The following is a 19,051-nucleotide window of genomic DNA, read 5'->3' on the forward strand; positions in this document are numbered from 1 at the left end:
CACACATACAAGGGTATCTTACAAAAAACAGAAGGATTAAGTGAAAGTTTGCAAACTACATGGTAAACTCAGTGAGGGCAGGGACTTAACGTCTGTTTTGGTTACTGCTGGATCCCCGTTACCTACAATGATTCCTGACACATAGCAGGTACTTAATAAATATGCAGCAAAAGAGTTTAGCAGACGAGTTTTTTAATCTCCAAGAAAGCAGAATGTTCAAAAAAAATCAACAATAAACAAAAGAAGAGAAAAATATGAAATCTGAACATCAATCCAGGAAATTCAGCATCTGACTAAAAGGAGTACCTAGAAAGAAAGAATAGAGAAAACTGGAGGGGAGGGGTGATTACAAAGAAATAATGCATGAAATTTTGCAGAGCTAAAGTTTCCAGGCTGGAAGTGCCCACTGTCTAACACACACACAAACACACACAATATGCAATTTCAAAATACCAGGAAGAAAAGATTCTAAAATATCCAGTGTATTTTAAGCAGAAAGATCAAAAATGAGAATGGTACAGGATTTCAACAGCAATCCTCAAGCTAAAATATAATGCAACACTGCCTTCTAAACTCTGCTGGAAATGGTTTCTAAACTAGAATTCTACATGTAGCCCGAAGAACAATCAAGTGTAAGAGCAAAGGTACAATAAAGACATTTTCAGACATATGACGTTCTCACCACTGACCTCCCACATACCCTCTTTCCACTTCTACTCCCCACAAAAAGCAACAAGAGAATGTATTCTGCTAAACTGGGGAAGATAAGGAAAAGGAAGTCTCTGCGTTTAGGACACAAGGGATACAATGCAAAAGACAGGATGCGGAATTCCCAGGATGAGAGCAAAAGGAAGTCCCACCATGACAGCTGCGCACAGGCCTACAGAGAACAAGGTAAGACTGCAGTAAGAATAGAAGGCACTACCAGGAGGAATGGTTAAACTAAATAAATAAAAACCCTTGGTGGGTGTCTATGTCTAACCATACTGAGGATGTTTCATTTGGAGAGTCTAAGGGTAAATTAATGACAAGGATCAAGAAGATCAAGTGTCTTTTTACAATTAACTCAAGGAAAAGCAGAGTTAAATGAAAAAAGAAACATAATGATAAAATATTGCATGGCTTCGATGTGAGTCTTGCTATCATAATCCATACTGATGTATCCTAAAATTGGTAAAAAGCTACATGACGGAATATGCGGAGAAAAAGTATAGCGGGGTGGGGGGGGGGGGGAGTTAAAAATGAAACCTTCACCACCCAAAGTAGAAAGCCAACCAGTAATGATTTAAATTGATAACTCAGGCAATAGCCATATAAGCCTGGAATTTAAAAAGAGAGGGTAGACAAACAAAACCAGAACAAATAGCTTTTGTTAAGTAACTGCATCTGGGTAATAAAATGGGCATGGGAGAATGGGGTAGGAACTTGCCCTTTTCCTTATAATGTCTGTAAGACTAATGCTTGCTAAACTATAGATGTACTGCTTTATAAAACATGTTAAGTTTCAAAAGTTTTTTTCATCCATTGAACAACCTATTCTAATCCATTACTTCTTATCTCATAATGGGATTATGGATTATGGATCTTTGGAACAAAAGCATTTAGTCTCACAGCAAAAGAGGATTTAGATTTATATACAAATTTAGTAAAAGACTAATTTTGAATTTGAAAAGCTAGTTCTCTGCTCAAACTCTTTTATATGAAATTTAAATAAATTACACTATGAATAAAACTGCAATTCATGTCCTCATGACCTCACAATTTTGCTTCAGCCCCTTGCCAATGAAAGGAAAATTAGATAATAAGGCACTTAGTCTAAAATCTCAAAAGTAACCACCAACTATGATTATTTTTAAATTACATTATGTTACATCACGTTAAATTAACATAGCCTCTCCTCTATTTTTTAAACCAACCTTGTATGTAGATCTACCTTGTGTGCAAATGAACCATAAAGCAGGGGTCGGCAAACGACCTGAGTGGCCCAAATCCAGCCTGCCCCTGTTTTTATAATACCCACCAACTATGAATATTTTAACCATTTTCAAAAAAAGGTAAAAACCAAAATTAAAAGTCGGAATATATTTCTTGACACATGAAAAAAAAGTCACATGAAATTCAAATCTCTGTCCACAGATAAAGATTTACTGGAACACGGCCTTGTTCCTTAATGTTTGCATCTATGGCTGCTTTCTAGTGATGGCAGAGATTGGATGGCCCACAAAGCCTAAAAGATTCACTATCTGGTCCCTTTCATATTGTTGACCCTTGAACTAAAGGATTCTAATTCTGAATTTCATTTGAATTTTATTTTTATTTTATTTCAAATGAAACTGAGCAAAATTCATATATAAAAATATACATATAAAAAGTCCTTGAATCAAGAGGTATTTGAATAAGGAACCTTAGGGATGGCCTATACAACCTTTGAAAGAGAAAATAATGGTCTGCTTAGGGCCACTCAGGGAAATGGGACCAGAATCAAGACCAGAGTCTTGGCTCTGAGATGGCTGTCCTCTTAGACATGCATCTGTCACCAAAGTTTTAATCCTAGTATGCCTCTGTTCCTACTCTACTCTTCAACTTTCTATTACTATATCACGTATTTCATTTTAGTTAAAATGCTAATAAAACATGATAATTTTTAGTTTGGCCTTCCCCACATATTTAAAACAGATTTCTGTTCATATTTACTGTTGACTGTGCCAATAAAGCAGGCTGGAATACTGGTTAAGGACAGTCTTTGGTGTCAGGGAGACCCAGGCCCTGGCTCTGCTTCCAAGGACCACTCTGCCCTCATAATCCTCTCAACTTCTCTAAACTTCACTTTTCTCACCTCTAAAAGTGAGTGTAGTACCTACCTCAGATGAGCAGTTAGAACACAGTGAAAAATGTCAAGAACTTAATGTTCTGACTGTCAGAATTGAGAGCTCGAGAAATGTTACCTATTATACTTTGTCTTAGCATGTCCAAATATTTTATAAGCATTCATTATCCTTGAAGAGTTTTATAGGCAGTGTTCTCAAACCTCAGTGTGCATAAGAATCACACTGGTGACCTTGCCAATGCAGATTCCCTTGGCGCTACTCTCAGCTACCCTGATTCTTTAATCTGGAGGGTTAAGATTAACCCTTAACCCCATTTTCAAGCTCAAGTGTGATTTGGATGCGAGTGATCCATGGAATAAAGTGTACCTAGATAATGAAACAGATACCAAGAGGTTAAGAGACAAGCAAAAGCCTAAATAATTACAGACTTAAGTACTAGTCTACTTTATCAAACTTTATCTACTTTATCTACTTTATCAAAATAGCAAGGAGCTGAGTACTACTTCCTTTTGCTTTTTTTTTCCCCTGCTACAACTATCCTAATTATATTTTTTACTTAAACTTATGTTGGGCTCTATAATTAAATGTCACATACACTATGAAGATTATCTCCTAGTTTGTAAAGGTTAGGACTTCCAGTTATACATCCAAATAAACATTTAGGGAACTCAAAAGGTCAGTGCCCAGGTCCCAGTGGAACCCCAGTTTACTATCTTGGAATTCAGCGACACAACCTTGTAACCATCCCCAGAGAATGTAAGACCGGTCCATTTTATGTACTGGTACATTCATAAACAGAAAGAAAAAAACAGAAAAATAATATGTATTCCTACAACACTAAAAGAAGCTGAAAATCTGGCTAAAAACAAGCACAAAACTAAATATGTTCTATAGTGAGAAACCCTGATGTGTAAACATATGAAGTGAATCACATGCAACAGCTGCACCTCAGGGTAAGGTTTTTCAATTAAGTGTCTATTCCAAAACCAGCAACAAAACAGAGTGGACAGTGGCAGGAGTTTGAGGATGCCGGTGTACGGGTTCGCGGTTACCTTGCTCCAGTCTAAAGCACAGGGAACGCCTTGCTGCTTCCATCTCCGGAGTCGGATTATCTAGGACATGTCTACACCACTGCAAAGGGCTCAGGGATTTCTCTGATGACGGGAATGTCTTTGAAGAGCCAACGTATAACCTTAAAAAAAGAAATCTACATTATAGGGATTATATAGCTACACAGAGATTACCTCTCTTCTACTTGAGAAAACAACATGTATTAACAGTTTCTATCAAAACAGAACTCACATTTGATTACTTCAAACACCAAAATCATTTTTAACAGATAAATATCCCCTGGTAGAATATGACACTTTCTGTAGCTTGGTGGCAAGGAGGACTTCAAAAAACTATGGAACAATGTCTCAGAGAGTCGGAGATCTGGGGCTCTTGCTACTGAACTGACCTGGGGCACTGTGATGATCTGATCAGCTCACTTATATTTCTAGAAGTGAACATTTTCATCTCTCTTTGACAACAGAATCTTATGTGAACTTGGGCTAATATACATAAACATGATGTGGCAAACAAGGCAAGTCTTATTTGCATTTAACAAAAATAAGTCTAAAAACAAAAGTCAGCTGTTTGATTCTCTCAACCCTTAAATAATCAGATATTTCCCCTGTCTTAAATCTATACGAAATTTGATATGTGCTTCTTTCTCATTAAAGCCAAACAGCTTTCAAAGATATGTTTTAGGAAGAGTTCACTTTCAGCATCTACACCATTGCACAATAGTGGGCAGGATTCAAAATAACCACCCTGGGGCACTACAAGTCATAACAAAGGTTTTTCTCTCATTGAGGTACTGTTTTAAGGTAGGTTTTAGAATATTTTCAGTGATAGTGTTATACAAAAAGGTTTACCTTGAGAATTAACCAACAGTTGACAGAAAAAAGAAAGAAAATTATAATCACAGGCTCTAGTAACTGACCTTGCTATATAAAGCTTTATTCTAATTACAAATCTCATTAAAATAATACTACTTCAAGCAAAGTTACCGTAATTCTAATGGGCAGGTATTCTTGAACTAACAGACTTCATTATTCACTTCTACTGTTATCATCCAGTCCACCACCTATTCGAGTCATCTATCCCAGAGGGTCGGAAAATGTAGTATTTAGCAAATTATTCTTACGGTTCAGGGTTGGCAAGCTTTTTCTATAAGGGCCAGCTAGTAAATATATAGGCTTTGTGGCCACATAGTCTCTGTCATAACTACTCAACTCTGCCTCTGCAGCCCCAAAGTATCACCGACGATAAATAATAAGTACGGCTGTGTTCCTATAAACTTTATTTATAGATACTGAAAGTCGAATTTCCCATAATGTTCACGTGTCAAAATAGTATTCTTTTGATTTTTTCAATCATTTAACAATGTAAAAATCTAAGCTGATCAGCTACATAGACCAGGCAGTGGGCCCAATGTGCCCACAGGACACAGTTTGCTGACTCCTGTCAAGAGATGAAGATTCTAAAATCTCTCTTTTAATCAACTTGACAGTAATCTTAATATATCATTCTTCCCTTAGAGTGTGGACCACCGTCCTGCCTTCATTGAGAGTATGTTGGTTAGTTAAAAATTCTTATTCCTAGGTCCCACCTTGGCCTACTGTGTCAAGATTATCACCAATCTATGTAGATCCTTTCCTTTTGCCTTTCCTTGCTGTCAGACCTCTACACTGTTACTGTGTAGCTCTCTCTAGACCCCTGTCCAGGACTGGGTAGCTCACTCTAGACCCCCAAGTAAAGGTTAGTCTAAGCCAGTTGTTCTCAATCTTTGACGTATTAAAATCTCTCAGAGGATTTGTTAAAACACAAATTGCTAACACCTAACTGCAGGCAGCTCTAACCTACCTGATTCAGTAGGTTTGGGGTAAGACCAAAGAATGTGAATGTCTAACAGGTTCCCAGGTGATGCTGATACTGCTATGTGGAGACCACACCTTGAGAGGGAAGCACTGTGCTTAGCCAATCGTGCCAGTTCCATTAATCCCATTTGCCCAATGACTGGTTTAGGCACAAGCCTTGGACACAGTCCTAGACAATAAAAATTGAGGGGAAATATTCTGATGGGCATGTGAGCAAGTTTCTCCTCATGTTTAAAGGGGTCACAAAAGACCCAATTACATGTTGCCTACAACATGGGCACTTTAAATATAAACACACAGGTTAAAAGTAAAAGGACAGACCATTGCAAAGACAAATAAACAAAACCTACCCACAAAGAAAAGCCCAGGCCTAGAAGGTTTCACTACCAAATTCTACCAGATATTTAAAGAAGAATACCAATTCTTCACGAATTCTTCCAAAAAAATAGAAGAGGAGAGAGCACATCCCAACATGGTCTATGAGACCAACATAGCTATGAACCCTGATACCCAAACCAGACACAGACATTACAAGGTAAGAAACTAAAAACCAACACCCCTCATGAACACAGAAGCAAAAGGTCTAAATGTTTTAGCAAATTTGGTACAACCATATATAAAAGGGATACTTCGTCATTACCAAGTGAGGTTTATCCCAGGAATGAAAGGTTGCCTTAACATTCAAATACCAGTGTAACTTATCACATATACTAAAATAGAAACACCATATGATAATCTCAATATACAAAGAAAAAAAAACATATGACATCCATTCCTGATAAAAACTCTCAGCAAATTAAAAAAGGGAGGAAACATCCTGGATCTTATTAAAGGCATCTACAAAAAAGGATCCTTAACAGTGAAAGACTGAACATTTTCCCCCTACTATCAAGAGCAATACAAGGCCTGCAGGTTCTAGCTAGCACAATCAGGCAATAAAGAAAAACATTTGGATTGGAAAGAAACAAGTAAATCTGTCTTTATTCACAGATGACATGATCGTCTATGTAAAAAAATCGTCTATGTATAAAGGAATATATAAAAAAGATACTAGAATGAGTTTAGCAGCAAGACTGTAGGATACCAGATCAAAGTACAAAAGTATTTCTATATTAGCAACAACCAGTATTTTTGAAATTTCACTTCCCATTTACAACAGTATAAGAAAAACCATAAGATGCCTAAGGATAAATCTGACAAAAGATGTCAAAGACCCATACACTGAAAACTACAAAACATTCTGAGAGAAATTTAAAAAGAAACAGAGAAACGGACCATGTACATGGGTCAGAAAACTAAATATTGTTAAGATGTCAATTATCCCTAAATTGATGTATTTAACAAAATTCCAATCAAAATCTCAGCATGCTTTTTGTAGAATGTAAAAGCTAAAATTCATACGGAAATGCAAAGATCCTAGAATAGTCAAAACAATGAAGTTGGAGAGCTACTGCTAACTGATTAAGACTTATTCCAAAGCTACAGTAATAAAGACATTTAGGATGGCATGAAAATAAATAGATCAATGAAACAAAATAGATGGTCCAGGTACAGAAATACTAACATGTGGAATACTGGTTTTTTTGACAAAGTACAGAGACAATTCAATGAAGAAAAGATAGTCTTTTGAACAAATGGTGCTGGAACAAATGGATACACATATACAAAAAGTGAACCTTGATCCATACTTTACACACTATCCAAAGTTAACTCAAAACAGATCACAAAAATATGAAACCTAAACTGTAAAACTTTTAGAAGAAACTACAGATGAAAAACTTTGCCTCCTTGGGTTGGCAGTATTTCTTAGATACATTTTTTTAGACTGAAAGCATGATCCATAAAAGAAAAAAAATGTATCAATTGGACTTCATCGAAACTAAAAACCTTGCACTTTGAAAGAGACTGTTAAGAGAATAAATGACAAACCATGGATTGGGAGAAAATATTTGCAAATCATTTATCTGATAAAGAAACTTATAAGTGGAATATATAAGAAATTCTGCAAACTTAATAAGCAACCCAGTTTTAAAAAACTGGTAAAAGATTTAAACAGATAGTTCACCAAAGATGAGCTATGGATGGTAAACAGGTGTATGACAAGAGGCTAATCATTAGTCATTAGGGAAATGCAAACTAGAACACCAGTGAGATACTATCACACAGCTGTTAGAATGCCTGAAGATAAGATTAGCCATAGCAAGCCTTCGTGAGGACATCGTGCAACTGAAACTCCTAAACTGCCAGCAGAAACATAAAATGCACAACCACTTTGGAAACGATTTTGGCAGCTTCTTTAAAAATTAACGTACGCCTAACTTTCTGTTACAGCCACTCAAAAGTCATTAAGTATTTACCTGAAAGACACAAATGCCATGTGTCTATGCAAAGACTTATCTGTAATAGCCCGAAACTGAAAACAATCCAAACGTTCATGAAAAGATGAATGGATAAAACAAACGATCATTGTGTCCCTACAATCTAAAACCTTCACGATAAAAAGAAATGAACTACCGATTCATGTAACAACAGAGGTGGATTTCAAAATAATTATCTTGATTGAAAGAAGCCAGACCAAACCAAACAAATGAAAGAGTACCTACTATATGATTTCACTGATACAAAAGTATAGAAAACACAAACTAATCTAGATTGACAGAAAACAGATCAGTGGGTGCCTGAGTTGGAAGTAGGCAGGATCAGGACAGGAGGAGATACAAGGGGCCACAAGGAAGCTTAAAGCATTGGGCTATCTCCACTATCTTGTCTGTGATGATGGTTTTATGGGTTACACGTGGGCCCAAATCTATCAAATAGTACATTTTAAATATATGCAATTTATATGGCACTTATACCGTAATGAAGCTTTATGAAAAAGTCACAAGACAGTAAGCAACTGACTGCTTCCCATCCTTCAGTGAGCCTGGAGCTGCCATCCACCAGGCAGCTGAATCACAGAAGCAGGTGCCACAGCCCTGACAGAAAGGAGCCGCAACACTAGGCAACTTGCAACTTCCTTCTCTTTCAGCTTCTTTTAAATTAATACATTTTCCTCACTGTTTAATGCACACACAGGTTCACGCACTCTCTGAGCATCTGCTTGTTTGCAAACCTCTCTCAGCTCCCATGCGAAGCACTGCTCTGCCCATCACCTCCAGCATCCCACGGGACGACCGCTGCTTCCTCCTGCCGCTAGGAACCTCCACCAAGCAGCTTGCCTGGGGATTTCACACACTCCCACCAGTTTGGGGGTTTTTCTGGTACAGCGTTTTGCTTTCTGCTTGCAGGGAACCCCTCAGGAAGATGTCCTTAATCTCTTAGGGCCTGCGTAATATGGTTCTCTCGTTTGACCACGCAGCCTCACAGCACATTCAAAAGCAGCTTCCCAGAGGTACATGTAATGGCTCTGGGACCCACTCTGCCATATTCACGTACAGGGACTTCTCTCTCTTCTCCTCCGCTGTCCCCCCATGCTATCTGCTACTGTGGCTCACCCCAACCCTGCAGTTCACAGAATATGGGGGTGATCATGCAACTGAAAGCAGGGAATTCGGCTGAAAGCCTGCATAAGGAATAGGTGGGACCCCAGATCCCCTGCTCTACTCCACACTGCCCATCCCACCACACCTCCTCCGCCACAACCTAAGACCGGAGGCTTACTATTGACATGTGCGTAAGGCTGACCCGGAGAAGCTCTGACTTCAGCCACACAGAACTTAGCTGAAAGACAGATGAAGTACCCCCACTGAACCAGAGAGGCTGATCGAAAGTCTACTTGCTGAATGGTTAGCACCCTAGCCCCATTTTCCCCTTTACATTCCTAGAATCGACTGCCTTAACTCCTATCTCCCAGAAGGTTTATGTCTGGAGACACAGATGAACCCAAGAGAAGACCTAAAGATACTGAAACCTGAGCTGGCCACCCACCCAATCTCTGGTAAAGTCTACCAGCCAAAGAGTTCCACCCACGCAGAGCCTTAGATCAACTTTGATATCGCCTTTGGGTATGAACAGACAACCCACGACACCAGATATCTGGAATATTCCTTTTAAATAAAACTCTGAGACCAAAAGTATTGATAGAAGGGGAAAAAAGAACTGAGGAGGAAAAACAATGCAGGGAACAGATGAAAAATCCAAGACAATTATAACTGATATCATCCGAGAGAAAATGTTGTATTCACAAGACAAAAACAGGATATTTATAATGGAACAGCTTCTTCTTTCTTGGCAAATGAAACAATTAAACTGTTATAGAAGAAACAAAAAATTCAATAAGTGAGTTTGGAAGATCAAGTTGAAGAAGTCTCCCAGGAGCAACACATAGACAAAGATTAACAACCAGAGGAGAGGGATAAGAAAATTAAATGACTATAATAGGCAGGCCTCCATCTCATTATTATAAGTTCTAAAACACCCATGAAAGTGAAGAGAAAGTTATTTTTTTTAAAGGCAAAAAATTTTCCAAAGTTGAAGGCAGGCCACCAGGTTCTAGAGTGAGGCACCCACAAATGCTCAGTGCAACAAATGAACAGACAGGCCCATACAAGGTACAACGTGACATTTAAGAACCCTAGGGATAAAGAAAGAAACCTAAAGAAAAAGTCACAAAGGATTCAAAATACCCAAATCACAGTGCACTTCAATAGCTGTAAAACAATAAAAACTGGAAAAAAATGGAACAATGTCCTCAAACATGAGGAAAAATAACTGACTTAGACTTTTATACCCAGACCAACCATGAATCTTGTATGAGGATAGAATAAGGACATTTTCAAATACACAGGATTTCAAAGTGTACTTCTCATGCATGTCCCCTTTCTCAGAAAGCTTCCTGAGGCTGCATCCCACCCACAAGAATAAATGAAATTCCAAGACAAAGGATTTATGAAATAGGAGATCCAATATTGGCAAGAAACCCGAAGGAATTCCCATGATAACAGCATTGTGCATCCAGCCTAAGGAGCAACAGTAAAGACTAGAACAATGGGATTAAGCATTCTAGAATGGATGGCGGTACAAAACAAATTTTTAAAAACAGATTTAAGAGATTATCAAATATGTTTGATCTTCTTGAGAGATGTTATGGCTCCAGTATTTACAGAAATAATTAGTAATAAGGGATTAAAGAAAGTGAAGGGGGAAGAGAGAGGCCATTATTAACTCTTGGAGGAACAAAGAGATTAGAGAAAACAAATGCAACATACAATTAACAGGACTCAGCTAATAACAGTGATAACCATAACACAGGTCATTATGATGATTTAAGAGAAGAGTTATAAAAACCATTATGAGAAGGGAAAGAAGATATGGTAGCTGGAGGATGAAGGGAAGAGGCCTTAGTCCTCATTTTCCAAAACAAGTCTATATCTGTTTAAGATCATGTAGTATAAAGACTGTTTAGAAATAAAGAACAAAAGAAACTGCCAAAGGAGTATAAAGTAATATCTACGTGGAGGACTCAGAGGTAGGAAAGAGTTGGGAGAACCGCTGCTTTCTGTAATAAGCCTTGGTATAGAAGAGTTTTTGAACCATTTACATCCTACTTATTGTATTACCTTGATAGAACTTTAGAAGTACTACGCATATATGTGGAATTAAGATAGAAGGGATCATTTTTAAAGTCAGTCTCCAAACAATGTTCCCAGGATAGTTTTGAGCCTACTATTTCTCTGGCTAGGCCTAGAACTGGATTTAGATAGAGAAAAAGGGCAGTTAGTTATGAAGATCACGTAGCTACAAACTCCCTGAGTATAACATGTCTCCAAAATTAGATAAGCAAGGTAAAACCTGTATTTCTCCTAAATGGCTCTTATTTTCTAAAAAGTCATAAAAATCACCTCTTTCATTGTCATTACAATGCCAGCAACATTTACAATATCCTAGTTTGCCATTGTTAATACACATACCTCCTACTAACTGCTCTTTCAACTTCTACCTTTCGTTGACAGTATATTAGAATCTGGCAAGAATATCTGAAAAGCCTTAGTCTAAAACTTGAGAATCCTTCAAATAGTAGAAAAGCTATCATTTAAAATGTCACACTCTAATTTTCCTTCACTTCTCTTCAAAACTTCCAAAAGCACATGACTAGAAACTACTGTCCTTCTCACAGAATCTTTTCTTTTTCATACACTTCATTTTCTGGACCCCCTGACTGCATACATGCACTAACACTGGGAGGTTGGAAATAATACAAAGTCCATCATAATAACCCTGAATGCTTCAAATGAAGTATTTCAAAATGTCTAGAAAAATAGTCTTGGTTATTCTCAACGTTTGGTTCTAAAGTCATCCTTCTACAGATAATACAAAAATAAATGGTACAACAAAAATAATTACAATAAGTCCCCTACATATGAACGAGTTCCATTCCAAGAGCACGTTCATAGGTCCAATTTGTTCGTAAGTCCAACAAAGTTAGCCTCGGTACCCAACTAACACAATCAGGTATATAGTACTGTACTGTAATAGCTTTATAATACTTTTCACACAAATAATACATAAAAAACAAACAAAAAGAAAACATTTGAAAAGTACCGTACAGTGCCAGCTACATCACTGCTGCTTTTATGCTTGCTTCTGGACATCCTGGGCTTGATTGAAATAAAGATGCTGTACTACTGGACTCTATACAGTACTGTACAGTAAAGTACACAAAAGCACAACCACTTGTAGAGGATGCATGCACATGACAAGGTACACCAGACAAGTGAACTAACTTACGCGATTGGACATGTGAACACACATTCGCATCTTTGAAAGTTCACAACTTGAAGTTTCGTTTGTAGGGTACTTACTGTATATGTATATCATAGACCTGTCACTGAAAAGTAATATGTGTCAATTTTCAAACAAGCCATTTTGAGAGCCTTAAATCACCATAAGTTTTATTTTAAGGAAAGGTAAAACACCAGCACTGATTAGCACAATCAATCAATCTTAGTCAGCTTAGATTCGCTAGCATCTGCTAGGGTCAAGCTGGTTAGCTCCTGCAAAAGAAACTTACCCCCAATAAGCTATTGAAAAGATACATGAAGTCTAAATTTTAGTTACTGAAGGTCCTACAGCAGACTCTTCCCCCTCCCTCCACATTTATATCTAAACTCTATTTCAGTGTCTCACTGCAGTGTTTCAAATTTACTCATTTGAAAGACGCATCAGCATAGACTTCAGTCAACTCCACTTGCTCCTAGAAAACACTGCGCACTTTCGATCAGCATTGGCAGAAAGTGAAGCACCCTCTGGTCTTTCCACTGAAAATCAATTACGCAAAAAAACAGCTTAGGTGGTCTAATTTAGCTGTGCGATATGTATAGTACAAGGTGTTCAACAGCTTTGATGAAAAATTGGCAATGACTTTAGCCAGCTGTCCAAGGTCTTGGTGTTACACATGGAAAATGAATATCTCATTCATTAAATTTTCCTTAATTTGTAGATATCACCATTTTCCCCTTGTATCATTAAGAACTTTTCTCCTAGAGTGGCATGGACTAATATATACTACCAAATGGAAAATAGATACCTAGTGGGAAGCAGCCGCATAGCACAGGGAGATCAGCTCGGTGCTGGTGCTTTGTGACCACCTAGAGGGGTGGGATAGGGAGGGTGGGAGGGAGGCGTGGGAGGGAGGAGATATGGGGATATATGTATACATATAGCTGACTCACTTTGTTATAGAGCAGAAACTAACACACCATTGTAAAGCAATTGTATTCCAATAAAGATGTTTAAAAAAAAAAAAAAGAACTCTTCTCCTGTCCTTTCCAGTTGGGCAAGTTAAAATCCCTGCCACATCTCTTTTAAAAATAAATGCCTCGTTTTATAGCTGTATTTTATACCAGTTGGCATGTTTTAATCTTGGCATTGTCTGAATATAGACTCGTCTTCTGGTTGAGGTGAGCAGGTCCTGATTTACCCCAGCACTACACTATCTTCAGGGAGCCATGCTCTTCTACCTGTTTTCTCCAAGTCCGTTTTGCTTTGAACAGTGCAAATTGGAGTTATTCTAACTTCAGCCATAATGCACAAATGCATTAGCTATTTCAACCCAGGACATATACACATAAAACTGAAATAAGTTTAATCAAGACACGTTTGTCTTATAAGATACAATGTACTCTGATCCTGATTTTATATTCCACTGAACTTCATAAAAAATAATACTGAGTCAGTCCACTAAATTGACTTTATAACCTATTAATGGGTCACAACCATGCTTGGAGGAAAAAACATCAGTGGCGCAAACACTTCTGAATCCATATAAATAAGTCTAAATTTGAGTCAATTCTTTCAGTAAATAACTGAAGAAGTTTACCTAAGTTATTTCTCCTTGGCGCTTAACACTGAAATTAGGGAGCAGAAACAGGTCACAGAAAGGTCTAGTATGCAGTTAATGATTTACTGCTCCCATTGCCACTTCATACCAATCTGATTCCCTCTCCTTGTACCCTGATTCTTCTTAGCCTAGTGCTTCTCAGCCTGGTAACACTGGGACAGAGACGTTTAAAACACCCTTCTGTACAGACTGGCAAATCATCCAGTCACACCATGTCCCACATATGCATCAGGACTTTAGCGCTTTTGAACTTTTTTAATTTGCTCCTGATACTTGGTTTCTCCCCTGTACTTTCTGGCCTATGGTCTCCTGGAGAGCTAAGGCTGTCAAATTAGTAGTAAGATAATGGAAGAACTGATACAGCAGGATGTGAAGTTTACTATGGGATTATAATAATTGGACTTAAGAATGAAGGTTCTGAAACCAAAGTCAACTTTAATTTTCTGAGACATTGAATTTTAGCAGCACTGTGCTAAGATAACCAGATTGTATCAAGGCAAAATTACATACTTTAAATTCAACTAAGATAAATATTTGAAGAAATAAGACAATTGTTTTGTTTCAAAGCTTTTCATCAAAACAAAAAGCAGAACACATCATTCTTCTTACATCAAAGTTTTTGTTTTTTTTCCCCGATAAACAGAAGAAACTTATAGGCTAAATAATTGTTTGGAAAAAAGGCCTATGAGACCTAACTGATCATTCATTAACTAATGAACTATCATCAAGCAAATACTCTTCTGTTATTCACTTTTTTCTTTCACACATAACTCTTGAGCCAAGTGCTGTCCAGGCTGTACATTCTAAGATTGTATTAGTAAAAACAGACTTACACGAAAGAACTTCTAAAATATTCAATGATTAACCTACATTTGTGAACTTTCCTTCCTAAGGATCTGACATTTTAGCAGGAAGTGCTATTCTAAATAAATTATTAATTTTGTTTAACCCATTAGGATGAAATCATGATAAAAATGTATGAAAAATTGTAGGTGATACAGTTAAAGTAACATTATTAAGGACCAAGTTACTGTTAACGATGATGCAACTGTTACAGGGAAACAAAGATGTCCAAGATGTGTCCAATGAAAGGTAAGTGTAAAAAAACTGATGTGTATATATTTGCATACTGATTTGTATAACTATGTTTTTACCTTGAAGGATCTACAGAAGGTTAACAGGGTTAACTCCGAGTCATAGTAGTAAATTGAGGACAAGAGGGAAGACTTTAGTGACTTTATATTCACGTCTGTGTTTTGTCTTTTACAATGAAAATGTGTAACTTATTTTAAAATATTTTAAAATAATTTAAAATAATCAGGTACATATTATCCACTTCAGTTGTTTCTTAATAAACAGGGAAGATAAAAATAAGTAGCCTTCCTGCAAACATATCAGGGAAGCCAAATGAAAAGCACTCTATTGATGACGGCACCAGGCAGGGACACGCGGTTTGCAGTGATGAAGGAACATCAGAAGGCTCTGCAAGCATTAACAAATGGGTTTAGCTTTGCAAATTAAACCCTGTTGACTGTTGATGAACAAATAGGCCAACTACTGCAATACAAATATATTTCAATGTGTAAAAATGCTCTGATAGAAAGTTTTCTATAAATCAGGTGCTTACAAAAATTTTAAGGCCATCCCACTAAGATTAATGATCCCTCCTTGTTTTTCCACCTGGGATTCTAACCCTGGGTTTGTTTTGAGGAAGATACCGTATAAACAGTGTGCCATTTGTCTATAGAAACATCTGTAAGGTGTCAAGGCATTGATTTAGTCATTCACAGATATACTTGATGAGTGAAATTAGTAGAACCTGCTGCAAATCAAACCTGGTTAGATTTGCTTCAAACCATCTGAAGTGCTACTAGGCTAATCTCACCAAGTTGGTGATTTTTTTTAGTTATTTTAATGGTGTTTTAACAAAAAATAACTACAAAAGGAAAGCCTAAGATATCAAAATACTAGCAATAGTCGGAGGATAACTAAATATGGTAGAAATCTATTTAATAAAAGAAAATATTACAACTATATTCACTGTGTATGTACTAGCACAAATCTAATACACCTATAAAATAAGTGTATCATGATAAATTTTAAAGTGCTAATAGTTTTAAAGCACAGGATTGATCCTCATCCAAAATACAGCAAGTTTCCTTCTATTATTTAAGTACGTATCTCCAGAAAAGGCCAAGTGGGGACTAAATCAATCTAAAATAATTTGAAAGTGGCATAAGGGCTTACAGTTATTAGTAACAACCTAAGCACCATCATGAGAGCATTTTCTGGTACCATATTCAGGCTGAATCTGAGATCACAACACAGCCTGGACTTTACAAAAATAAAGGTGCAGCTTCTAAAGAATGGCTTAAAGTTCCAGAAAGTGGCGAGTTGTTTTGATTTTTACAACCTGAGTTACCTGCCCAGTTGCCGAAAAGTACTAAGGAGAAGGATGACTATGCCTTATTATAGTTCCCTTTATTTTGATTCTCAGAATCAAACCAATCAGTGTACTTAACAGAGTTCTCAACATTAAAAAGTGCAAGAGAAAAGGACCACCACAGTTCCCAATGGGAAACCAGCAAGGTTCTCCATCTCCCACTCCCTCCTGAGCAATCACTCAACGTAAACACAAAGAAAGTGAGGAAGACCCAGCTTGGAAAACAGGAAGAGGACCTAAGATTAAAAGAACTACAATTACTCTTCATGCTACTGCTAGGTCGAGGTGAATGCTGTTCATTCTCCCTGCGTGAACCTAAGTCCCACCTGATCTGAAGCTTCTATTCATCTGACCACATCACACTACCTCTAATGACTGAGGAAAACATGTGAACCAACCAAAAGAAGTCATGAAGTGACTGCTACCCCATGAGCAAGCACCATTAAAAACAAATAAAAGAATCAGAACCCCCCTCTCCCCCCAACCCCACAAGGTACTCATTGATGGAAAGCAGACAGAGCTAACCAGATTTCAACTGAATAAATGCTGCCAGCCTCAAGTTTTCTGCTAACCAACTTCAAGTTTCTAAAAAATAAAAACAAAGTTTCTCTAATCTCACTTTTCTTCAATCACCAGTTTTTTAAATTAAAGTCAGTTCCTTGGGTCCTAGGTAACAGAGTGCCTTCAAGCTGCTCACTCCATTTCCCGAAAAGCCTTCATTTTTTTTTTTTACGCCGTTACTGATGGGAAAGCCAGTGAGGTCAGCACACTGGAAAAAGCGAGCCTGTTTCTGAAGAGAGAAGCTATCAAAGAAGATGCAGCGAATGAGGACAAACCACTGCACAACTCAAACAGTAAGAACGAATCTCTTAAGGAGAGATGCATCACTAGGCGGCTTGGGGTGCCGAGGAGGCAGGGACAGCACGCAAATCCTGTCCGGCCTTGGTTTGCGACGACAACACGGTAACAGTCGCAGATGGAGGCCAACCCCTACCCATCCCCCGTCACTCCCAAAAAAGACTGAGGAAAAAGAGCACGACTGAGCGACAAAAAGACAAGATAGCATGGATTTTGCAGTTAACGCTAACGAGGAGCTTGGCACCCAATCGTCAGCAAAGACGACAACACAAGGAGAGGAAAAGGACCAGTCCATCCCCACATGGGTCGGCCTGAGCTGTAACAAAATAGGTTTCCACCCTATTTTTCCACAGCCTCCTCTCATCGCCCGGCTCGGCACCTGCCAGGTCACCCCGTCTGGGGGCAGTGGCTGAGGTGCCCCTCTTCCTTCCAGCCCTCGCCCTCCCCGGGCGTCGCAGGCGAGGGTCCCGAGGGAGGGAGCGGAGCTCGGCAATACCAGGTGCAGTCGTCCTCGTCCCGCCAGGCGGCCACGCTCTCCAGGTCCAGCGGCTCCACCTCGTCCAGCAGCGTGGGGGGCGGCGAGGGCGGCGCGGCGGCGGCCCCGGGAGGTGTCCCCGCGCCCCCCGGCTCCGGGCCGCAGCCGCCCGCGCCGAAGAAGCCCGCCGCCGGCTTGAAGTAGACGAAGGGCGCCTCGGGGGGCTGCGCCAGGCTGCAGAGCAGGGAGGGCGCCGCGCCGGGCAGGCAGTAGGTCCCCGGGAACGCGGGGCCAGAGCCGCCGCTGCCGCCCCCGCCTCCGCCCCCAGCGCCCAACGCCAGCCCCAGCCCCAGTCCCCCCGAGGCGGCGGCAGCGGCGGCCGGGGGGCTCCGCGGAGCCAACGGGCTGCAGGCCCCGGCGGGGGGCGGCGCGGCGGGGGGCGGCGGCGGCAGCAGCAGCAGGTGCGGTGCGGCGGCCGCGCTGGCCGCCCGGCTCCGCAGCTGCTCGTTCTGCTTCTCCAGCTTGCGCACCAGCTCCTGCAGCTTCTTCACCTCCAGCTCCGCGTTCACCACCGGCCCGGAGCCCGCTCCGGAGCCGCCCCCCGCCGAGGCGCATTTCACCTGCTCCGCCATCATCGTGGTCCCCGAGGGCGCCGCGGCCGCCGGGAGGGGGGGGCGGGGTGCGCGCCGACGCGCCGGCTCCTCGGGCCGCGGGGAGGCTACGGTTCCTTCCCTACCGCCCCGGCCCGGGGGCCGACTACGCTGGGGCAGAGGCCGAGGCGGCTGTTCGCATCAGCACCGAGCCGCTGCCTCTCGCGGAGGCAGCCGGCGCCGCGCTGCTCTGCACATGCTCAGAGCCTCCCTCCAGTCCCTTGGGCGCCGCGGCGGCTCCGGGTTTTAGCCGCGGCCCCCGGGCGGGGCGGGGCGCGGGGGCCGGGTGGGCGGGGCTGGGGTGTTGGACCAGCCGGGGGGCGAGGCGTTCCCGAGGGGCGGGGCCGGGAGCGCGGGCTGGGGTCCTGGGGCCACCGCCCCCGGCCGCGCTACCCAATCCCAGGTGCCTGATTGGACCTGGCCTGAACTTTCCCGCCACCGGCACTTCCTCCCGCCGCGGGGGAGGGAGCGAACTGAGCTGACTTCGGAGCTAGGGGCGGGGTTCCAGAAAAAGCAGCCGCAGCAGGTGCCTGCC

At 40.5% G+C, this 19,051-nt stretch overlaps 1 protein-coding gene across 2 annotated transcripts in view; it reads right to left on the reverse strand.

Annotated features, from left to right (window-relative positions):
- SLAIN1 (SLAIN motif family member 1) overlaps positions 1-18,724 on the reverse strand; it is a 52,318-nt gene extending 33,594 nt beyond the window's left edge. Inside the window, exons 1-2 of one of the 2 annotated variants that reach the window (XM_061170786.1) lie at positions 17,888-18,724; positions 3,881-4,020 (exon numbers count right to left, since the gene is read on the reverse strand). In XM_061170786.1, the coding sequence (XP_061026769.1) occupies positions 3,881-4,020; positions 17,888-18,501 (754 nt within the window). In that variant the 5' untranslated portion in view covers positions 18,502-18,724. The remainder of the gene's footprint in view (positions 1-3,880; positions 4,021-17,887) is intronic. The other variant, XM_061170787.1, reaches the window with a different exon arrangement.
- Between the last annotated feature and the right edge of the window lie 327 nt (positions 18,725-19,051).

The sequence above is a fragment of the Eubalaena glacialis genome, chromosome 16 (assembly GCF_028564815.1).
Source record: "Eubalaena glacialis isolate mEubGla1 chromosome 16, mEubGla1.1.hap2.+ XY, whole genome shotgun sequence".
Classification (NCBI taxonomy): Eukaryota; Metazoa; Chordata; class Mammalia; order Artiodactyla; family Balaenidae; genus Eubalaena; species Eubalaena glacialis.